Below are 21,274 nucleotides of genomic sequence, written 5' to 3' on the forward strand. Positions count from 1 at the left end.
CAATTTCATGAGACCACAGTTCCCAGGCCTGCACCCGCCATGGCCATCCCGATGGAAAAATGGATCATCGCTCTCCGTGAATTAATGACTTTGCTGCTAAAGACCACCCCTGGCTTGTTCCTGCACTCTCATTTTACACCTAGCTTTTTCTCACACAATGGCTACTTTTTGCCATGAACAAAGCAAAAACTGGTAACAAAATACAACCATACCCTCTGGTTATTAATGTGATATATATTTTTTTAATACATAAGATTTAAAACCATAAAACTGAACCAACAAAAAATGAGTGTTAAAAAATGAGATTCCCTAATATAACACTCCAGTCCTGGAATGCAGGGGACTGGCATGTTTAAGTCTGCTCTCTTTGGCTGTTGGGGTCCACGTTGACAGATGACTTATTCAGATGATTCATAAACCACGGGAGTTTTCATGGATTAATTCAATATTGTGAGTTCAAACTTGAGACTATTTTGGAAAGTAAAAGTATGCTATGAGAAGAACCACCATGATATTTAAAAGATTACAGTCAACTAGCTATTCCACACCTGGGTATATATCTGAAAAAAAACAAAAACACTAATTCAAAAAGATATGTGCGCCCCAGTGTTCATAGCCAAGACATGGAAACAACCCAAGTGCCCATCAATAGACACCTGGCTAAGGAGACATGGCATGTATACAATGGAATACTACTCAGCCATATAAAAAAGAATGAGACTCTGCCATTTGCAGCAACATGGATGGACTTGGAGAGCATTATGCTAAGTGAGATAAGTCAGACAGAGAAAGACAAATACTGTACATCGCTTACACATGGAATCTAAACAATACAACAAACTAATGAACAGAACAAAAGAGCAGACTCACAGATACAGAGACCAAATTAGTGGTTACCATGGGGTAGCGGTGGGGTGTGGACAGTACAGGGCTGAGAGAGGGAGACACAAACTAACGAACGTGAGACAGGTCAAGGATGCATCACTGTACAGCATGGGGAACACAGCCAATATTTTGTAGTAACTGTGAATGCAACGTAACCTTTAAAAATTACATGAAAAAATAAAAACTCTAAAAATTAAAAAAAATTAAATTATGGTCAAAACGATAAATGACATATTTACAAATAATTGGGCTTCCCTGGTGGCTCAGTCAGTAAAGAATCCGCCTACAATGCAGGAGACCACCTGAAATGTAGGAGACACAACCCCCTCCCGTATTCTTGCCTGGGAAATCCCACGGACAGAGGAGCCTGGCAGACTACAGTTCATGGAATCACAAGGGTCGAACACGACTTAGTGAGTAAACCACCAACCATCATAAAAATTTGTAATGGCATCTTGTGACACAATTATCCTTTCAGAAAAACTACCAAGTCATGCAGAAGTGCCGTTCCTAAATCTGAGGGGAACTAAACAAGAACTACAGCAAATGCAGAGACTGAAGGTAATCAGAGCAAAGCAGGTGAGAGCACCAGGGATAACTTTACATCTAATCACCAGGACTCCTTGCTAGACGCAGCTCGCCCTCTACAGCCTGCAGACAGACCTGCAGGAAGAGTGCCCCTCTCCCACATCAGCCCACAGCAGGAGACTCCCTCCTGGAATAAGTCAGGTCCCAGAAAAATCACCCCCTCCCCGGGCTACCCATACACTACCTTGCAAGCAACAGGATGCTTCCCCAGGGCTCTGCTGAAGTCTAGCAGAGATTCAAACGTCTTCTGGCTGGTCATTGGTGTTTTAATGACCTGGAAATGCAAAGTAGAGAAGAATTATAACCATAAAATCAGCAAACAATTTCAATAGAACGGTTCAAGGAAACATTGAGGGAAAACGGCCACACAGGTGGCAAAAATAATTTTTAGTTTCAGAAAAGAAGGATCTCAAGCCAGAAACAAAATGTCCACTTCAAGACAGTGGACTATCACAGAACACACAAAATCAAGGCTAAAAAACTGATATAAATGTGTGTATATGCGTGTAGGAGGTTTCACAGACTTGTCACTGAGACTTGGGTTCAAACCCCAATCACACCACTTACCGGCTCTGTGACTCTGGGAATGTTTCTAGAAATTGAAATAACATTGAAATCACTCTACCTACCCTCAAGGAACTGAGGTGAGACTGGAATTAGATTAGGAAGTAAAGCATTAAGGGCAGCTCCAAGAAAATGCTCAGTAAATACTGGCTCTTTTTAGGGTTTTACTTGCCACTGTTAATGAGTTCAGGGAAGTAACTGGAAGTCTACTAGAATATAATGCTTGCCTTTAACACACTCTGCATGAAGACGCACCTTTTCCTAGTCCAAAGATGAAGAGAAGGAGCCCCAGGAAAACTGAGTGATGCGCCCAGGCCACCAAGGTCCTGTGGACTCTGAGGGGGTCCTGTAACCCCCTATTACACCACCCTCTCCCACACAGATGCCCCAAAGGCCAACAGCTCCCTCTGCCTCAGAACAGGCTCATCCCAGAGGGAGGCTTTCATATCCAGCAAAGGCAGGCCTATGGCTGGGGCGTGCCACCTACCCGAACCCTGGGAAGGCCCAGGCCACCCCCCGACCCTCTCTGTGAGGTGCACGGCAAGAGCATGCCTGCTGCCCCGCTCACAGCGGGCCGCAGGGCTCAACAGGGGTCGGCACCGGGCACCACACCTGGCAGTCAGCTCGCAGGAAAGAACTCGCCTGTCAGGAATTAGATTTCAGCATATGAAGAGAGACCCAGAAAAATTTATATAAGTTAAATATGTAATTGAAATGCCAGTTAAGGGACTTCAATGAGAGTCAAAGCCAACAGGCTTGGCTTCTACAGCAGACCCTTTATGTAAGCTCAGGTGAGTCAAAGCAAGCCCTGGTGCCTCCGCTTTCGCATATGAAACAGGGTGACGACATCTGACACATCCCCTCTCTTCTAAGGGGACTGTGTGGTGTAATGAGATAGTGTCTGTGCAGGATGGAAAGCGCTATATGAATGAAGAGAGTCATTAGCATTATCATTCATGCTTTAACGTGATCACGGCTTGGGATGTGCTGGTATGCTATGGCACGGAGGGAAGCTAATGAGTGAAAACAGACCAAAGGCACCATTAAGAGGGGGTTAAGGATGGCACGATACTGCTCTGCAGACACCACGAATCAAACAGCAACCTGAGGATTATTCAAGAGGAAGCGGAAACATCACCTCCATCTGGACCAAACAGACTGGGCCGTGACAAGGGCTGCGAGTCAGGGAGTTTAAAAAATAATTTGGTGACTTAAAGGAGTCAACAGTAAAGAGTCTTGTTTTGTTTTTAACAGGACGAATGCATACTTATTCATTCATCCAACAAACAATGTGCTGCAGATACTCTGTTCCAACACAGGGTCTGAAAAATTACACATATACACATATAAATGTGTCCAGTCCCAAGTACAGGAAAAGAGCCACTCAACTTACAGTTCATTTTGGTGTTTACCACCAGGGACATACACTCGAATGCTCAAGTTAAAAAATAAAAGTTGCATAAAGAGAGCACTTTTAGAAAACATTTTCTAGAAAATGTTAACATTTGTCAAACATTAACTATTAATAATCAATGTACCATATTTCCAAAGACACAAATGGACACTATCAGGTAAATGCAGTTGAAAACATTATTAGAGTTGGAATATGTCTTTATCTTCAAAACACGTACGTACATGACATAGTAACCGAAAACGTGGAAAATTTCATTTCACTTCCTTGCTCTTTCCTGCATTAGGAAAAACGCTTTCTTCTATTCCCTGTGCCCCTTTCGTTCCTCAACTTCTTCAAAAACAGCCTTAGAGATTGGCAGTAAATTAGAAGCCAAGAAGCAATGTTAGTGGAAGAGAGAATTCCTATCATAGGATGGTTCAGAGTAGTCCCTGAAAGAAAACTGTAGGGAAATTTAGTCATCCTTAAACTAGATGCTAATACTTATAGAGGGGAGGGGCTGAGCATCAGGAGGTGGCGGAAACAAGGGGACGCCGGAGGGAAGCGGGCCTGGAGCAGGCAGCAGTGGGAGACCACATCTCCACTCTCCCCCAGGGAGCCCCGGCTAGTCTCTGCAGGTCTGCCCGGGTCCACAGCCCCCACACTTCGCACGGCAATAACTCCTCAAGCTCAGTACAAATGCTGTTTTAATAGAAGCTGCTCCTTGGACTCTGTAATTAGCCCCTCTATAAAAGGCAAGCTGCAGCGTTTCAGTGCAAATTATCTACTGTGACTCCACCTCCCTTGTACCTGAGTCTCGAGCAAGCAAGTGGCAGCAGCAGCCCAACAGCCCTCCCGGCCACTTCCCTCCGCCTCCTGGGGCCGAGGTCAGGAGGTTCGAGGCTCTGAGGAGCTGCTTCATAGCTGTGGTCACAACACAGAGGAGCTGCGCCTCTGTGGGGACAGTACAAAGGCCCCGTCACCGGAGCTGACACCAGTGTGACCCAGCAACAGTGGACAGTGTAATACAGAGGCTCTGGGAGGAAACCAGGCTTCTAATAAAATTCCTCATCCAGCCTGGACAAGACAACACGAACGTGTGGTTCTCCCCTACGTGGGCTCATCAGGCCAGTGATCTTCAGTACCACCTTCCCAATCTGATGCTTCTCTCTGCACTGCTCATCAGCTATGGCATAAACAATAAGTGATATTCCACACAGGTAACAGCCCTCCTGGACACCACTGGTCAAAAGAGAGGTCTGCAGAGAAATAAAGCCCAGGGGCCTTCCTAGATATGAGGTGCTGTTTCTTCCTTTGGCTCTGAAAGGAGACTGGCTAGAGAAACCCAAGCACAAGCACAACCAACCTGCCAACTTCCCACTACAATTCCCGGTGGAGTGCAATCCCCACTCAGAAGCAGGGCTGAGAGCGGGCAGAGCAAGCACTCAAGCAGACCACACTGACCTCCACAAGCTTCATCAAAGGCACTGGGTTGAAGAAATGGAGCCCGGCGAATCGGTCCTGTCTGGTGGTGGAATTGGCTAGGCTTGTGATCTGCAAAGAGGAAGTGTTGCTGGCAAAGATTGTGTGTCTGTGGAGAGAAAGACATTGGGGTGTTGGAATGAGTCCCATCTTTGGAAGCAGTCAGGGAAAAGACACAACTTCATTAACATTAGGCTGAAATCAAGTGACCTGCTTCATTTAAATTCTAGTTACCTGCTCCAAAAGTCTGCTTAGTCTTTGCTAATCCTTCCTTAATTTTCGGCAACAAAGTTTCTACTGGCTACTTGCATTATTTAGTTTATATGGTTCGTGAAGAACACAAGGAGGCAAAAACAGCAGTCACAAGATGAAACTGCGAGTGAACAAGCGCTGAGGAAAGACAGGAAGCACCACAGACCCTCAGAATAAACGAAAACTGTGAAGAAACACCCGAATCCTCCGTGAGAAACATCCAACATGAACTAAAATCATCTCCCCTCAAATGAAAAGCTTTACTTCCCCACTGATTGGGAATTGAAATGAAAACAGAAGGAAGCCAACATGGCCCAAAAGAAGTTTTAAGGCTACACTGGTAGGTTTGAGGAAGGAAGGATACGTGTATACACATGATAAACACGGCTCAACGAGTTCTAATTGCAGTGAAAGTGTCAGTCACTCAGTCGTGTCCAACTCTTTGCAGCCCTGCAGAATGCAGCCCACCAGGGTCCTCTGTCCATGGGATTCTCCAGGCAAGAATAATGGAGTGGGTTTCCACTCCAACCATTTCCTTCTCCAGGGGATCTTCCCAACCCAGGGATCAAATCCAGGTCTCCTGAATTACAGGAAGAATTTTTACCGTCTGAGCCACCAGGGAAGCCCTATTCTTATTATAAAATCTCCTTAAGAAGCAGTAGCATCTTCTTTTGTGTATATAAAATATTAAATTATTAATTTAAAAAACTCCATGCCGATTTCAACCAAATTGAGTTTTAAAGACCTCAGTCAAGTGGGGTGCCAAAGGCATGACAGGCAAGTCTTCAGAGATGGGCAACACTGATCAGCTTTCCCACAGCACCACCTTGTGGATAAATACACTAACTCTACTAATAACAGCAACCACAAGGGCTTGGCCACAGCACAGGAAGGGCGGTGATCCCTTACGACCAGGTTAGGGTGTTCCCGCGTGCCCAAAAGGCAGTACTCTAATCTGTCTGAAATCAGGAGCGAGTGGGAGGAGAGAAGGGAAGGGAGAAGAAACCAGTAATGTGGGAAGAGCAGAGAAGAGTGAGGTTGCGGAAGCAGCTGCTGGGCTGGTGGTGTACACTGGTGTAGCCGCGTGATGGAATACTACTCAGCCACAAAAAAGGAGAAAATCACGCCATCTGCAGCAACATGGATGGACCTACAGATCTTCATACTGAGCCAGTCAGTCAGAGAAAGACAAGTATCACATGGTACCACTTCCATGTGGAACCTAGACTGTGACACAAACGAACCAAGCTAGGAAACTAACAGAATCATGGACAGAGAGCAGCCCAGGGGTTGTCAAGGGGCAGGGTCTGGGAGAGGGACAGGATGGGAGGGTGGGATTAGAGATGTGAGATGCTACAGAGAGGATGGTAAACTGCACGGTGCTACAGTGCAGCACAGAGAGCTCTATTCAGCACCCTACGATAAACCATAATGGAGGAGAATGCGTGTATAACTGAGTCACCGAGCTGCACGGCAGAAGTCAAACACTGTAAACTAACTGTGCTGCTGCTGCTTAGTTGCTTCAGTCATATCCGACTGTGCGACCCTACGGACTGCGGCCCGCCAGGCTCCTCTGTCCACGGGCATTCTCCTGGCAAGAATACTAGAGTGTGTTGCCATGCCCTCTTCCAGGGGATCTTCCCAACCCAGGAATCAAACCCGGGTCTTCTGCAATGCAGGCAGATTCTTTACCACTGAGCTGGTATACTTCAACTTAAAAACACTGATAGAAAAACACTGACCCATTTCATGAGTAGGATTCACTGTATCTATGTACCACATCTTCCTTATCTTTCCTCTGTCAATGGGTATTTAGGTTGCTTCCATATCTTGGCCATTGTAAATAGTGCTGCAATGAACACTGAGGTGCATGTATCTTTTGAATTATGGTTTTCTCCGGATATATGCCCAGGAGTGGAATTGCTGGATCATATGGTAGCTCTATTTTTAGTTATTTAAGGAACCTCCAAACTGTTCTAGAATCCTCTTGCCAATGCAGGATAAACAGGAGATGGGGGTTCAATTCCTGAGTTGGGATGATCTCCTGGAGGAGGAAATGGCAACACACTCCAGCATGCTTGCTGGGAGAATCCCATGGACAGAGGAGCTTGGTGGGCTACAGTCCATGGGGTCGCAGAGTCAGACATGACTGAAGGGACCGAGCATGCGTACTGTTCTCCATAGTGGCTGTACCTGTTTACATTCCTAGAATGGTGCAAGAGGGTTCCCTTTTCTCCACACTCTCTCCAGCACTGACTGTGCAGATTTTTTGATGATGGCCATTCTGACTGGTGATACCTCACTTAGTTTTAATTGGCATTTCTCTAATAATTAGTGATGCTGAGCAGCTTTTCATGTGCCTTTGGCCATCTGTATCCTTTTCTGAGAAACATCTATTCAGATCTTTTGCTTATTTTCTGATTGGGTTGAATGGCTTTTTGATATTGGGCTTCATGAGTTGTCTTCCCTTGTAGCTCAGTCGGTAAAGAATCTGCCTGCAGTATAGGAGACCTGGGTTCGATCCCTGGGTCAGGAAGATCCCCTGGAGAAGGAAATGGCAACCTACTCCAGTATCCTTGCCTGGAAAATCTCATGGACAGAGCAGGAGCCTGGTGGGCTGCAGTCCATGGGGTCACAAAGAGTCGGGCATGACTGAGCGACTAACACTTACTTACTTCTTGAGTTGTCTGTATACTTTGGACGGTCAACATTTCATAGGGCTTCCCTGATGGCTCAGACAGTAAAGAATCTGCCTGCAATGCAGATCTGAGTTTGATACCAGGATCGGGAAAATCCCCTGGAGAAGGAAATGGCAACCCACTCCAGGATCCTTGCCTGGAAAATCTCATGGACATAGCAGAGCCCGGTGGGCTGCAGTCCATGGGGTCACAAAGGGTCGGACACGATAACATCTTATGGAAGTACTTTTTCCTCATTCTGAGGGTTGTCTTTTCATTTTGTTCATACTTTCCTTTGCAATGCAAAACGTTTTACATTTAATTAGGTCCCGTTTATTTTTGTTTTTATTTTCATTACTCTAGGAGGTGGATCGAAAATGATCTTGCTGTGATTTATAGATCAACAGAATAGAACAGAAAGCCCAGAGATAAACCTACGCACCTATGGTCATTTAATCTATGACAGAGGAAGCAAAAATATACAGTGGAGAAAAGACAGTCTCTTCAGTAAGTGGTGCTGGGAAAACCGGATAGCTACATGTAAAAGAATAAAATTAGAATGCTGTATGCAAAAATAAACTAAAAATGGAATACAGACCTAAATGTAAGGCGAGATACAATAAAACTCTTAGAGGAAAACAGGGGCATAACACTCTCCTACATAAATAGCACTTCACTTTTAAGGCACGAGAACAGTGACCTTTCTCAACAACTTCCAAGTTGGCTGATTTAAAGGCCAGGCAAAGGGGCTTCTCCTTAAAGAAAAAAACCTTTTTAGCCAACACCCCTAACCAAGACAGTCTGGTTTCTGTCACATGGTGCTACAGCCCCTAAGAGAAGTGAAGCTGCTCAGTCATGTGTGACTCTTTGCGACCCCATGGACTGTAGTCCTACCAGGCTCCTCCATCTGTGGAATTTTCCAGGCAAGGGTACTGGAGTCGGTTGCCATTTCCTTCTCCAGGGGATCTTCCCAACCCAGGGATCGAACCCAGGTCTCCTGCATTGCAGGTGGACACTTTACCCTCTGAGCCACCAGGGAAGCCTGTAAAGTACGTAAGCATGCTGATCAGCTGAGTGACACACGGGGGACAGAAAGACAGGCCTCTCCTCTTTGTCAGGGTCACCAGGCCACACTGCCCTAAGGGCCGTCAGGCCAGCAGGCCAGCATGCAAGTGTCTCTCTTTAGCCACTGCTCGTTGGTGACTGCCTAAGAATTACTGTTGTCATATAATCTTAATCTGACTTGAGTCCCAATCAAGACGGGTGGCGCATGGCCAAGCAACCCACAAGATGAGCATGAATGAACATGTCAGGAGCCAACACCACCAGGAGTCACAGGCAGAACTAGAGCTGCACATGTGCATGGCTCGCTGATGCCGCACAGACAGTCCTGAGCCAGGGGCCCTGCGTCTGACCTGCACGACACTAGCTCTCCTCGCCCACCCTTCGCCAGGAAGCTGGGTAACAACTCCGTGCTCCTTAAAGGACCCCAATTGTTTTGACTTAACCCACAGAAGGCTCAAAGCAGGAGGACCCTGGAAAACCATGGAAACAGAAAGCATTCCCTTCAATTACATTATTCTGTTGGTTTCATCCAAAAGAGGGGACACACCAAATTGCCCTGAGGTTGCTCAGCAGACATCTAGGGACGTGACGGAGTGCCTCCACCCTCTGGCCTGGGAGGGGCCATGACACAGACGCTGCGAGAGACCAAGACCTGTCCCTGGATGGACCCTCCAATTCACGAGGGAAAAACTCTACCCTCCTCTGGGGACAAGGATCAGATTCAGGACAGCCCACACCTCAGGAAGCAAACTGGGGGTGGAGGATGGAGAACAAAGGAAACAGTGTTGGCTCTTCTGGAAACAGCTGTAGAGTAATAAAAAGAAGTCTTAGTGTCAGGAGACTCCTTCCCAGGAGGAAAGCCCAAGCACCAGGAAGGGAGCCCCCAGCACCAACGAGGTCTCCCAGACATCACGTACTCGGCGGCAAACTTGTCCAGCCTCTTGAACAGCTCGTTCTTCATCTGCAGATTCTCTACAATGGCCTCCACCACCAAGTCTGTGCTGTGGACCACAGATGCTGCATCCGTGCTGGTCGATATGCTGCTCAGGGTCTTCGCCACAAACTCATCAGCGCCCTAATGCCATGGGGGAAGCAGAAGAGAATGGTCACTGGGTTCGCTGGAAAATGGTCAATGTGCCACAGAGGGGGCAAGCGGGAGGGCGAGGACAGGGCAGGACACCCCAGACAACCTGAACGCGCCCTGGAATCCCGAGAAATAAACTCTCTACGTCTCTTCTTAGGGTAGATGGCATCTCAATGTGCTTCTGGACCCTAGGGCAAGAATCAGCCTGTGAACGATCCCAAGTGCTGGTCAGCACACTGTCGTGTGCCAGCCATAACCTTTCAAACTCTTAGCCGGCTCTGCTCAGGTTACTAAGCTGTTTGTTCACAGCGTCGGTGTTGGCCTGTTCTATCTGCTCTGTGTCAACAGACAGCCATGTACTGTTCCATGACAGTACAGACTTCTTGGAAGCCTGTGATCTGTCTTCCAGAAAAGGGTAAAAGTGGCTCTCAGCCCCATCTGTGAGTCTGAGAGGTGGTGCTGACTATTCCCCTCTAGCAGGAGGCAGGGAAGAGCTGCCAGACTGAGCAGTTGTTTACCAACCAACAGTCACCCATCATGTGCCGGCAACTGGTAGTTCAAGAGCACAGGCCAGATACAGCCTCTGCCCTAGAAGAGCGTACAGTCCTGTCTTTTCCTCATTTGTACCTCCAGGTTTCCACAAATAGATCTCAATCAAGGCAGAGACAAGTGGTCCCGTTATTAGCTGCTATTTTACTTCAAGATATAATTTGCCCATGAGGATTCAAAACGGTCCAGAAAAGGCATCCAAGATCATCAAAGAATAAATAATTCTCAGAGCTGTTCCAATGGTATGTGGCAGCCTGGGTGGGAGGGCAGTTGAGGGGAAAGTAGACACATGTGTATGTGTGGCTGAGTCCCTTCGCTGCCCATCACAAACTATCACAACATTGTTAATCGGCTATATTACAATTTAAGATAAAAAGTTAAAAAGAAACTATCAGAGCTGATCAATAGAAATGTAATGCAAGATGGTAGCTGATTTTAAATTTCTATCAGCTGCATTTTAACACGTGAAAACAGGTAAAATTAATTTTATTTAACCCTAAGATATCTAAGCTACTATCATTTCAACATGTAATCAATATAGAGATGTCTTGTGTTCTTTTTCTACTCAGTCTTTGAAATCTGATGTCTATCTTACAATGCACCTTGGTTTGGACTAGCCACAGTTAAAGTGCTCAACAGCCACCTGTAGCCAGTGGCGACTATCCTTATCAGCGGAGAGCTAGGTGAATACAGTTTATGTCAACTCAGTAAGCGGAAGCTGACCCTTCAGGCATGTGCCTGGCAGAGGCGGGAAACACCAGGAGACCAGACTCCTGAGGAGTGGCAGTCAGGAGCGAAGCACCTTGAGAACGGATGCCACCTTCTTACCCCCAGGGTGGGGCCCAGAGCCTCGGCCCAAAGAGGGACAACTGGCAGAAGTGTGCGGGGTAAAAAGTGCAGGTCATCTGGATCCGCGCACTCTGTCCTTGCTTCCCCTTGGCCCTCTTCAAATCCCGCCTGACCAGACCCTCGTCATAACATGCTCCTCTCTATCACGACCAGTGAGGACATGTGAAGGAGAGCTTAACCTGCTGTGATACATACTGCTCAGATTTCTTTAGGGAGAACATAAAATGATCTCCTCCCCTGCTCCTCTGATTTTTAAAAGATGACTAGATTTTAAGAAGATGCAAACCCAAATCACAATGAGATACCACTTTATACCTCCTATGATGGCTGTTACAAAAATAACAATAATAATTGTAGGCCATGACGTGGAGAAATTGGAACCTCCTTGTACATTACTTGTAGGAATGTAAAATGGTCCAGCCATTGAGGATGACAGTTTGGCAGTTCCCCAAAAAGCTAAACCTAGGATTGCTGTATGACCCAGTGATTGCACTGCTAGGCATATACGTGAAAGAACTGAAAAGAGGAGCCTGGACAGACAGTACACTCATGGTCACTAGGGCACTATTCACAATAGCCAAAAGGTGAAAAGAACCAACAATATGGCTATTTACGTCTCCTGTTCTGTTATCAGTCCCCGTGGAATATTTAATGATTATGTTATTATGCTGGCCTAAAGTTAGGCCTGTTTTATTGGCCTCAAGTTTCAATTCAAACATTTAAAAAGCAAACAAAGGCCAGAACCCTCTCACAAATGTGAAGTGGTCAGAGAACTGGTCTTGAAGATAATGATGACAAGAAATCACCTTGGGGTTTTCTGCAAACTTCTTCTTGGCCACTTTCCGAAGACTTTCCTCAATTCCCTTTCTAGATTTTTCCAGGATGTCCTCTGTTTGGTCCACCAACACTACTGTGTGGCCAGTTGCTGCAGCAACCTAGAACAAAACAAAAACCAAAAAAAAGCAAGAAAAAATAAAAATTAAAAAAAATTAGTAGACAGGAATTCTCTGCAGTCCAGTGGTCAGGACTTGGCACTCTCACAGCTAGGGCCTGGGTTCAGTTCCTAGTTGGGGAACTAAGATCCTGCAAGCCGCTCAGCGCCAAACAAACAAATAAAACCCAGTAGAGTTGCATATTCTACATGAACTCCAGCACTATTCTACTCAAAATACCACATAAACATAACAATAAGCCAACAGAAATTAAACACACACTTCTCCTCAGGCACTGCTTTAAGTCCTTAACATGGATGACAGTTCTCAAAATAACCTTACAAGAAGATCAAGAGATGAGCCCACAGTTACACAACTGGTGTCTGGAAAGGGACATGTGGAGAGGGTTCATGTCTGCACAGTTTAGGCACACACTCACACCTGCTTTCCTTCCCAGAGTCTGAAATTCTGGCACTGGCCAGGCAGAGGGTGCCTGTGAGACCAGCCCCAGTAAAAACTCTTGGCTCTGCATCTCTAGTGAGCTGAAGGGAGGTATGATGGCCACCGGTGGGGAACTCTGTCCAGCACGGGGCAAGCAGAGGTGCTGGCTCGGGGACCTTCCGTTTTTGTCTCCGCTCCTCTGTGTGGCGGACCCTCTGGAAAAACACAAGTGATTTTCACCCTCCTCTTAACCTCTGCCTAGCTCATCCTTTGAATAGGCCAAACAGGATTCCTCAGATTCCTCCCTGCCCAGTCCCAATACACTTTCCCTCACTTCCACTTCCAGCATCACTCAGCATTTTTTCCCCTCAGGGGTTTGGGGAGGAAGATTCAAGCACTTTTGGAACAAGCGAAGAAGCTGAAGGCAACAGAGACACAGAAAGACAGCAGAGGTACTTCGCTGGTGATTCAGCGGCTAGGACTCTGTGCTTCCACTGCAGGAGGCACATGTTCGATCCCAGGTTTGGGAACTAAGATCTCAGAAGCTGCAGCGAGTGGCCAAAGAAATAAAAAGACAAAGTTAAAGCAGTGTCCTTTTGTTTTGAAACTTTAAAATCCCAATGAGAAAATACGGGAGGAAAAAAAAAAAAACACTCAACAATACAAAGCTCCGTATGTCAGACGTCAAAGAAAATAAAAGCCACATGGTGAAGAACTCTGTCAGGAATCAGGTCTCAGAAGGCTGGGTACACCTTCTGTACCCAAAAGGAGTACACCTGGAAGATGCCATTCTGCCAAGGAATAAGGCATTAGCCTTAAGGAGGTGGAGCGGAGCCAGCGAGGTAGGGGGGATCATGCCATCTCCCTAGAAAGCCACTTGCAGAGTTACTGTAATCGTGTGTGACTGTGACAGTCACAGGGCATCTTTGGTTATGCTGCAGATAAGTTATGATGCCATCCCCTTAAAATTACTTTTTTAAAAAACTGCAAACAGAACCAATCCAAGAGATGAAGCAACCCTCAAAAATTCAAGTGAAGCAAGACAGACTTACAAGAACACTAAAATTCAACTGGGAAAATCCATGGCCAAGAAGTATTTTCAGCCTAAATGAGGACTTATCCAAAGTCCTCTGATAAACACCCCCAGCTCCCCCACCCCCACTCCCGCCCATAAGGAGACACTGGGCAATTCAGTCCTTGCTTTTCTTCATCCCGCGTCTGCATGGGCACACTGGAGATGATACAGTATGCAGACACCAGCCAAACTCAGCTATTAAATCAAAGCCCTCTAGGCAATGTTCTGGAAGAACGAAGTGCACGTCAAATGATCCATGTCAAAGTTACTGTGTGTGCAAAATGTCTGTTTACTTTCCCATATCGGGGGCCAAGTGTCAGAAAGGTAGCAGACAGACCTTCCCAATGCACCACTGATCACATCTCACTCTGCAAAACGTCCCTCAGCGCACAGTGCCTCATCAGTCTTTAAAGAGGCTGCTCTTGTAGGAACTTAGCTTAACTGTTTTCCCTAACTCAATTGCCTCGAACATTTTCTACAATTGTGGGATCTTTAAAATGCCTAGACTAGTATTTCTGGAAAATTCTGAAAGAGATGGGAATACCAGACTACCTGACCTGCCTCTTGAGAAACCTGTATGTAGGTCAGGAAGCAACAGTTAGAACTGGACATGGAACAACAGACTGGTTCCAAATAGGAAAAGGAGTACGTCAAAGCTGTATATTGTCACCCTGCTTACTTAACTTATATGCAGAGTACGTCATGAGAAACGCTGGGCCGGAAGAAGCACAAGCGGGAATCAAGATTGCTGGGAGAAATATCAATAACCTCAGATATGCAGATGATACCACCCTTACGGCAGAAAGTGAAGAGGAACTAAAAAGCCTCTTGATGAAAGTGAAAGGAGAGTGAAAAAGCTGGCTTAAAACTCAACATTCAGAAAACAAAGATCATGGCATCTGGTCCCAGCACTTCATGGGAAATAGATGGGGAAACAGTGGAAACAGTGTCAGACTTTATCTTTTGGGGCTCCAAAATCACTGCAGATGGTGACTGCAGCCATGAAATTAAAAGACACTTACTCCTTGGAAGAAAAGTTATGACCAACCTAGATAGCATATTGAAAAGCAGAGACATTACTTTGCCAACAAAGGTTCATCTAGTCAAGGCTATGGTTTTTCCAGTGGTCATATATGGATGCGAGAGTTGGACTATGAAGAAACCTGAGTGCCAAAGAATTGATGCTTTTGAACTGTGGTGTTGGAGAAGACTCTTGAGAGTCCCTTGGACTGCAAGGAGATCCAACCAGTCCATTCTAAAGGAGATCAGCCCTGGGTATTCTTTGGAAGGAATGATACTATAGCTGAAACTCCAGTACTTTGGCCACCTCATGCGAAGAGCTGACTCATTGGAAAAGACTCTTATGCTGGGAGGGATTGGGGGCAGGAGGAGAAGGGGACGACAGAGGATGAGATGGCTGGGTGGCATCACCAACTCGATGGACGTGAGTTTGAATGAACTCCAGGAGATGGTGATGGACAGGGAGGCCTGGCATGCTGCGATTCATGGGGTCACAAAGAGTCGGACACGACTCAGCGACTGAACTGAACTGAGAAAGCAATAATTGTATACTCTAAATGGTTATCCCTTTAAACACTTTCTACTTCAGCTTTCCTTATCTTGGTTTACTCATAAAGCTTCAATAAAATACAAAGGAAATCTTACAGTATTGCTATTCCATGGGCAGAAAAAGATATTCTAGTTTAAACCCAAAGTAGACATGGCTAGTGGGGAACTTCCTGGAAGTCTAGCAGTTAGGACTCTGGGCAGATTTCACGGCCATGGCCTTTGTTCAAAGCCTGGTCAGGGAACTAAGATCTCACAAGCTTGCACGGCATGGCCAAACAAACTACACCACCACCACCCCACCCAAAGGGGATACAATTAAGACTGAATGGAGAAAATATAGGTGAAAAAGATACAATTCTCGAAACATTATCCATTTTATGATGAAGTTCTTGGTTGCATAGCAATAAACTACCATTTCAGCACAACTTCAAGCAATTTCAATGAAAGCAGTATTTTCATTCTACCCACCTGTAGACAGCAACCCAATCCAACCTAAAGAACTTCCCTTAGAATCATTTGTTTGCAGACATACCCAAGAGACACAAGGTTGGCAACATCTTGAGGGTAACTTCCTGTCTATTCATCTTCACAAACCCAGTGCCTGGTCCATGGTGGTGAGAGAGTAATAGGCAGGAAGACCAGGGGTCTCCAAACAGAGGAAATAGGCTGCAAGTGTCAGACATTTTTTTCTCTCTCTCTTAACCAGTAGGAGGAAACAAACAAGTGTTAGATTTTCTTCCCCTTCTCTACACAAATTTTAAAAGAGGGTTCTTCTGGGTTGCCATGACAACACATGGTTCTACCTGCACTTAACTTCTCAAACCTTGAGCTAACCAATGCGTTTTTCCTATGGAAATATTTGTCTTAAGCTATGTTAATGAACTATGTATTTACCATTGCCTAATGGCCCCGGACAACCCACCTTCTGCCAATGTTATGCCAAAACGCGTGTTGTGGGTGAGGGGCTTGGTGACAGTCTCTGAGTTTTGAGACGTTTCCTTTCTCCAATTAGCAGACTGCTAGTAGCTATATAACATCCGGCTAAAGACTAGCAGAGGGGCACTCTTTCAGCCCCCTTCTGATGTCTACGTCAGAAGCTTTCTATATCTCTTTTATACTTTAATAAAACTTTATTACACAAAAGCTCTGAGCAATCAAGCCTCGTCACTGGCCCTGGATAGAATTATTCTCCTCCAGAGGCCAAGAATCCCAGTGTCTTTCATGGCTCAACAACAACCTTTCAGCAGGCACTCAATGTATATTTGCTGAATAAGTAAATGAACAAACAAACCACAGGTAGCCCACTGCCTGGTATGTATTAGACACCTGACAACATTTCCTGGGATGAGTACAATGTTCTGATTTTATTCATCTACTCCAAGTGGGGCTGGTATTCCTCCCTACTGTTATGGGCTATCGTCAAGATAGAGTGAGGATGCAGGCAGCCTGTCCCTTGTCCCCATGTAATCCATGTCAGACCTGAAAGGTACATGACTGCCTCCCAGACTGGCTCAATAAGCAGATGCAACCTTAAGCATGGCCAGTAGTTAGATCTTCACTCATAGCTTCAGCTACATGCTGGTTTGAAGGCTAAGGCCAGAAAAAACATAACAAGAAGTGCTGTGTTTTTCTTGGAAGCCAAGTAATTGTACTGGGATATACAAACAATCTGGACAGTGGGGAAGCTTTCAAGTAGTTTGGGTGAAAAAAATGCAGATTATTTCAAAATGCTTTGCACCAAATGACTGAGGGCCACACAAAAGCTTTGGCTTCTCTGAGGTGAGCACTCTTGCCCCACCGCCCCAACACCTGAGCTCCCCTGGAAACACCCTTAGCGCAGCATGCTGGGCACAGCTCTGCATTCATTCCCGTCACTACTGCTCCCTCCTCTCGACTCAACAACCATGCAGGGCCTGTTCCTGGCCCCGGGACAAGGTGATGAACAAAACAAATCCCCTGCTCTCAGAGAGCTTCCACTCCTCATAAATCATCCTATTTGGTCTTCATAATAGCCTTTGGGGGAGACACTGTAAACAAAGTCTAGACGTGAGGGGCTTTGGAGCTAGGCCTGCCCATATCCCGAGCTCACATGCTGGCTGTTGACCCTGCAAGGCGTGGCTGGGTCCGAGGGGAACAGTCTGAAACAGCTCTGAACTGGGCTTAGAGCCAGACTCTGGAGCCTGTCTACCAACTATGAGACAGAAAAATTCCTTAACTCTCAAAGGCTGTCTCCTCATGTAAATTGGAGCAGAAGAGTTGCTGAGAGGATCAAAAGAGTTAATACATGTTGAGAGGATTAAAAGAGTTAACACAGTAGAATTGCTGAGAGGATTAAGAGTTAAAGAACATGTGATATGCTAGGCACCCAGAACAGTGCCCAGTATATCACAACAGCTTCATGATTTTATTCTAGGCAGGCCCCTTCTTCCTTCTGTAAGGGTCCAAGGCTTAATCATAGATCCAAGTACTGCCTCTAAAGGAAAATATTTTACTTTGCCTTTAAAATTACATCTTCTCACGACTTGCCCCCTTTCTGGTTTTCATTGCCCCTTTTCAGGTTTTCTTTTCTGTGTCCTTGCATTTTTACAAACAGGTTAGGAACCCTTTTCATTTAAAAAGCAGGGGGAACACCCACAAATTTCCTTAGCCACCTGAAGCTGACCTTTGCTTCACTACAAAAGCCCTTCAACCGCCAGGGGACACAGCTGTACGAGCACCAGCACTGCTGAAAGCAAGAAGGCATTAAAGGCCTTCCAGGCGCTAAAGCCAGCGCCTGTTCTTTGGCCTCATCTACTTTCCCACAGCCCCACTCGCTGCCAGCTAAGCCTTCCTTTTTGAAATTCTCCCATTTCTTATCTCTATCTGTTCCTTTTAGCCATATTAATTCTCTCAATCTTCTCAAAGATATCTTTCAAGGTTCTGCCTTCAGTATTCTTCTCTGTCTTTACATCTTTTCTTTCTGGAACCTTAATCATTCTCATAATTCCAGCTAGGTGTGACACCAGCACATTCTGTCCTAAGCTAGTCTATGCCATGTGCGTGCATGCTAGGTCGCTTCAGTCGTGTCCAACTCTGTGACCCCATGGACTGCAGCCCGCCAGGCTCCACTGTCCATGGTATTCTCCAGGCGAGCATACTGAAGTGGGTTACCAGGCCCTCCTCCAGGCGATCCTCCCGACCCAGGGACTGAACCTGTGTCTCTTGGGTCTCCTACATTGGCAGGTGGGCTCGTTACCACTGAGCCACCTGGGAAGCCTGCAGTCAATGCCTTGTGACCCTAAAACCGGTTCTCTTGGCCTCCATTAATGTTGCCACTATCCTGAGGGTCACAAGAGTTGCTGGACAACACTTTTTTCTTAGCCTCGGCCCTAATTACATCCAAAGAAGTTCTATCCATCATTTAAGGCCCCTTTCAAAAGCTACCCTCCCCAAATGAATGTGCTTTTTCTTGTTTTAAACCTTACAGCTAGATTTTTACTGCTGTTACTAGGCTGCCTGACACCAGTCAAAGGTGCCACGCGGCCTCTGCTCTTAGATCTGAATGCCTTAGTGGCGACAGTGATCTGGTCCTTGTGTCCCCTGCCACTCATCACCTGTACGTGGTCTTGTCCGGTAACTCACTGCTCACCACCAGGTGCCGAGAGCAGGGTGACCCAAGCCTGTGCCCTCCCCCAGCCCCATCACAATGCTCCTTGGGCTGCTTCCTGGCTCCACAACCTGGCCCTGAGGTTCCCTCCCTCAGGAAGCGCCTCCACCTCCCTGATGCCAGCCCTCTCTCCCTCGGAGAACGCTCTCTCAACCTCTAGCACAGGTAGTCGCTCCTTTGTGCTCTACTGACTTACAGATATAGCAGGTCCTTCCTGCAGGACCCTAAACATAGGGAAAAAAACAGTGTGGAGCTGGTGAGAGTCACAGCTACCAATGATCACTCAGTTATGTTAACAGCAGCCCAAACCCCAGGACATGAATATAAGAGAGAAATAAAAAACAAATGGTTGTAAGCGATTTCAAGTTGTAAAAAATCTCACGAATTTTAGAATAAAGGTCATAAACCAATGACGATGTAGGAGAAATTCCATATGTGAAAGATAAATTAGACATGGAAAAATTAACTAACACCAGCTTTTAATGATGAACTCAAAATACTGAATAATAGCTAGAGACCTTCTCAAAAGACCTGCCACATCGTCTACTTCTTCAGAATCCGAAGTAGCTGTGACCACAAAGCCAAACATAGGGTAGTTCTGTCATACTCTGAACTTCAGTCCAACCAAAATTTCCAGTAAACGCAAATTTCATACACATATATGTAGTGCAGTTACATACATACGCCTTTTTTTAAACACATACTTTTTAATGTCCCTTTTTCCTTACCTAAGAAGATATATCCCATATATCTATAACATCATATTTTAAGTGTGTAAAGGCCGTATCTTAAGGTAAGGTATTTAACCCACTAAAACCTTCATCTGTGTCAGGTGGCATCCCAGATATGGCAAGCAGGGCATCTGTGCCTTCATGATGTTAGCTGTTCACACTTGTGCCTCTTCTGGATGGTGAGCAATTCGAGGGCAGCAACCACATACTACCTCTCACCCACCTCAATGTCTGGCACAAAGGCACACTTAATCTTCATGAAAAGAATGGGTGAATAATAGATCTAGTTTTTAAAAGCTTCAGTTTGTCAACTATCTTAGGAATAAGTTCTCAAGAAATCATGACTGGTTTTGCTACTAGAAACTCTTTATAACAAATTTTATATAATCAAGTTATTAATAGAATTATGAAAAATCACACATATAAAAGGATAGACAGAAAAAAAAAAGAATAACTGGATTCTTTAGTCAATTACCAGATTAAAAAAAAATACCACAAAAATCTCTCTAGTATTTTGGTGGGCACATCAACCATTCTCTGGCACTGGTGGTGGAGATGCCAGGCAAAGGGGAACTAGAGGGCAACTGCCACGTAATATGACCACCTCTGTACTTTCAAAACTGGACTGATGCTTAATTTCCTCCAGCATGTCAATGTGTCCTGTACCATTTATCAAAGGGGCTGTGGGCAAAGAGACACGCAGACCCTGTGTGTGCCCGTCCACCTGTGAGGGACACGTGGGAGCCAGGGCAGGGACGGCGGCAGACACACAACACAGGCTTCCCTCCAGTGTAGCTTTCTTCTCTATCACAGCAAGGAGAGGGTGAGAGGCACCTTAGTTTCTCAACTACTGCAAGGTGAGAGAGAGGGAAAATTATTTACTGTTCAGCTTTATTAGCTACAGATAATCCAGATCATCAATTACTACAGCAGGAGAATCAGTGCAACCGTTTTCAGGCTTTTTAGCCATGAAATTATTCCTCCTAAGAATGTATACAGAAGAGCAATACATAAAGCATAGGTCAGGAGAGAGGGGTTTGGGAACCACCAAGGAACCGCACTGAACTCCTAACCCTAAAGTCCATCAGAGTATAGTGTCAAAAACCTCTGATCTGTAAAGTAATTAGCCTCCAATTAAAATTCAAAACAAAAACCCTCTGATCTATTCAGACCTACTATGATGGCTATTATTTTAAAAAAAGAAACAAAAACAAAAAACATAAAATAAGTGTTAGCAAGGATATGGAGAGACTGGAACTCCTGCACACTGCTGATGCAGTCCCTGTGGAATATGCTATAAGAGTTCCTCCAAACACTAAAAATAATGACCACATTATCCAGGAATTCCACTTCTGGATATATATCCAAAAGGACTCTAACACAGACTTAGAAGCAACACTCTCACATAGCTGCAGACCATGTTCATGGCAGCATCCCCAATAACCAAAAGGTGGGAGCAGCCCGAGTGTCCACTGATGGATGAACGGGCAGACA

At 45.6% G+C, this 21,274-nt stretch overlaps 1 protein-coding gene across 1 annotated transcript in view; it reads right to left on the reverse strand.

Annotated features, from left to right (window-relative positions):
* The window catches only part of HADH (hydroxyacyl-CoA dehydrogenase), a 43,434-nt gene that overhangs the window by 9,754 nt on the left and 12,406 nt on the right, over positions 1–21,274 (reverse strand). The window contains 4 exon segments of the mRNA NM_001046334.1: positions 1,658–1,747; positions 4,892–5,018; positions 9,822–9,979; positions 12,193–12,321. Coding sequence (NP_001039799.1) covers positions 1,658–1,747; positions 4,892–5,018; positions 9,822–9,979; positions 12,193–12,321 — 504 coding nt within the window.

Source organism: Bos taurus, chromosome 6, assembly GCF_002263795.3.
Source record: "Bos taurus isolate L1 Dominette 01449 registration number 42190680 breed Hereford chromosome 6, ARS-UCD2.0, whole genome shotgun sequence".
Classification (NCBI taxonomy): Eukaryota; Metazoa; Chordata; class Mammalia; order Artiodactyla; family Bovidae; genus Bos; species Bos taurus.